The sequence below is a fragment of the Ctenocephalides felis genome, unplaced genomic scaffold (assembly GCF_003426905.1).
Source record: "Ctenocephalides felis isolate EL2017-DRISC unplaced genomic scaffold, ASM342690v1 CF-g0.4_SCAFFOLD_03571, whole genome shotgun sequence".
NCBI classification, from domain to species: Eukaryota; Metazoa; Arthropoda; class Insecta; order Siphonaptera; family Pulicidae; genus Ctenocephalides; species Ctenocephalides felis.
In genome coordinates this window covers 9,916,412-9,918,712 of record NW_020539725.1, presented here as the reverse complement: position 1 = coordinate 9,918,712, position 2,301 = coordinate 9,916,412, and the positions used below count along the sequence as shown (strand labels likewise).

Genomic DNA, 2,301 nt, shown 5'->3' with positions numbered 1-2,301 from the left:
ATCTTATATATAAAAATGGATCGCAAAATGTGTGGTAAGCGCATAACTCAACAACGCCTAGACCAATTTGGCCAATTCTTTTCTAAAATGTTCGTTGAAGTCCGAAGATGGTTGTTATGGCGAGAAAAAAAACGAATAATTGCCGGGAAAACCCTAAAAAACAGCCCTTTCTTTTTAATCGAGTAGGCAACGCAATTTGTAAAAAAAACAATGATCTATGTCATGACATTTTTTGTAGTTTTTGATAATCTAATTTTGATATATTTATATAAACATAGAAATATCTTTCTATTCTCGCACCATGTTCCTAATGCGTTTCCATGGATGTTCTCGCACCATGCATCCTAATGCGTTTCCAGTGCTTTATGGTATTATTAAGTGTTTGTGGTATTAATTTAGAAGACTCATGTTTCTCACATGGAAAATTGTATGTTGTTTGTTCCCGTATTGGAAACCACATCAGATTTGTTTGTCTATGCGCCAGGTATCAACAAAAAAATCGTTTATCACAAAGCACTACAATGAAAATTGAACTGAATTTTTGAATTATGATTTACATTATTAAAATACTTACTTTTAAATTCTTATAGTGTTTTATTTAATTATTTTTTAATTCACAACCACGAATTATTACCAGGGTGACGGTTCTGTTGAGGATAATTTTTACAAAGAATAAAAAAAGGTAGGCACAAAACACCGCCACATTACAAATTTTTTTTGACAGGACGAAGTCTGCCGGGCCGGCTAGTTTTAAATAGGTTTCTTCACCAAAAAGGGCCAGCGAGTATATGACGAATTTGAAGTTTTCAAAAAGTACTAAAAAGGATTAGATTGTTGAGAAAACACGTGAAAAATTGATTGTTAATGTTAGGTTATGTAATAATTATTTTTAACCCCAAAGTACTATGTTCTTTCTCTGTTGAATTCAGTCATAAAAAAATCCTATCTATAGTTCATGTATTACAATGTTTAAACACAAAAATTTTATGTTTGATTTTCAAAGCAAAGTAGTAATTGTGCTTTTAAATTATTAATTTTGACTTATAATTATTTTTATTTTTATGTTTTTTTGTACTTATACATTTTAATTTTTTTTTTAAATTTTTGTATACATACATTTTAAATATCTTAATTTAAAACCACAAAATATGAATAAGTCGAAGTAGATTTACTCATTTTCAATACAATTCATTACAAATCGTGGATATATATATATAACATTTAAATCAACACGTTGAAAAATTTCGAGTTTTTTTTAAATTAAATTAAAACCACTTGATTTTACTGATGGGGGGGGCCCATCAAAAAAAATTGCCACGGGCCCCGGATGGCCTAGTTACGCCACTGGTATAATGGAATCACTACTGCATGATATCAGGTTGTTCTGAAATCAGGTTTTGAAAAATTTGAGTAACTAGTGGGGCGCATGGCATCGTGCCTTAAGGCAAATTGCTGGAACTTCCCGTACCATTTTTTTTTAAGATTAACATTTTTGAAAAAAAAATTACTGTGAAAAAATTAGATTTTTGAGAAACTATAAATTTTTGACAAAAATTTACTTCTTTTGAAGAAAAAAAGACTTTTTGAAAAAAAAAATATTTTGAAATAATTTGAAAATTCTGAACTTTTTCTCAAAGCAATCGTACTGCTTTAATCGTGTGTGTGTGTATGTGTGTGTGTGCGTGTATGTATGTGTGTGCGGATACAAATTTTCGTTTAGTTTTGGGGCGAAGGCAAGTCTAGCCGTTCCAAAGATACGGGGCAAAAAGTGCCGAAAACGTTAACTCAGTTTTTAGGAGAACAGAGCGTCCGATTTGAATAATTCAAAAAACATTTCACTTGTATTGACAAGATAAAGAATTGATCAAATTTTCATGAAGGCAGGTCTAGCGGTTTCGGAGATCTAATGAAAAAAGTAAAAAAAAATGCCAATCGGCGGTTAAAAATGATCATTAGACATATGCACATCAAATTATCAGATATTTTATAGATATTTTTAACAATAAGTATAATTTTTTTACATTTCTATGGGTCCCGTACCAATGCTTATGCGTTAGACGGCGTCGCGGCACTTGCGCGCTTTGACATTTCGTCTCTATGCACTTCAAGCAGTACCATTGCTTTGAAAAAAAGTTCAGAATTTCCAAAATATGTCAAAATGAAGAAAACATTTTTCTTTTCAAAAAAATTCTGTTTTCAATTTTTTTTTTTTTCAAATTTGTAGTTTCTCAAAAATCCAATTTTTTCGAAGTAAAATTTTTTCAAAAATGTTAATCGTTTTTAAAACAATAATAATTTTTG

The 2,301-nt window shown here is 30.2% G+C and overlaps 1 protein-coding gene across 1 annotated transcript in view; it reads left to right on the top strand.

Moving 5' to 3' along the window:
* The window catches only part of LOC113385596, a 7,004-nt gene extending 6,656 nt beyond the window's left edge, over positions 1 to 348 (top strand). Inside the window, exon 3 of the mRNA XM_026623445.1 lies at positions 279 to 348. Within this exon, the coding sequence (XP_026479230.1) occupies positions 279 to 348 (70 nt within the window). The remainder of the gene's footprint in view (positions 1 to 278) is intronic.
* Positions 349 to 2,301: the final 1,953 nt, after the last annotated feature.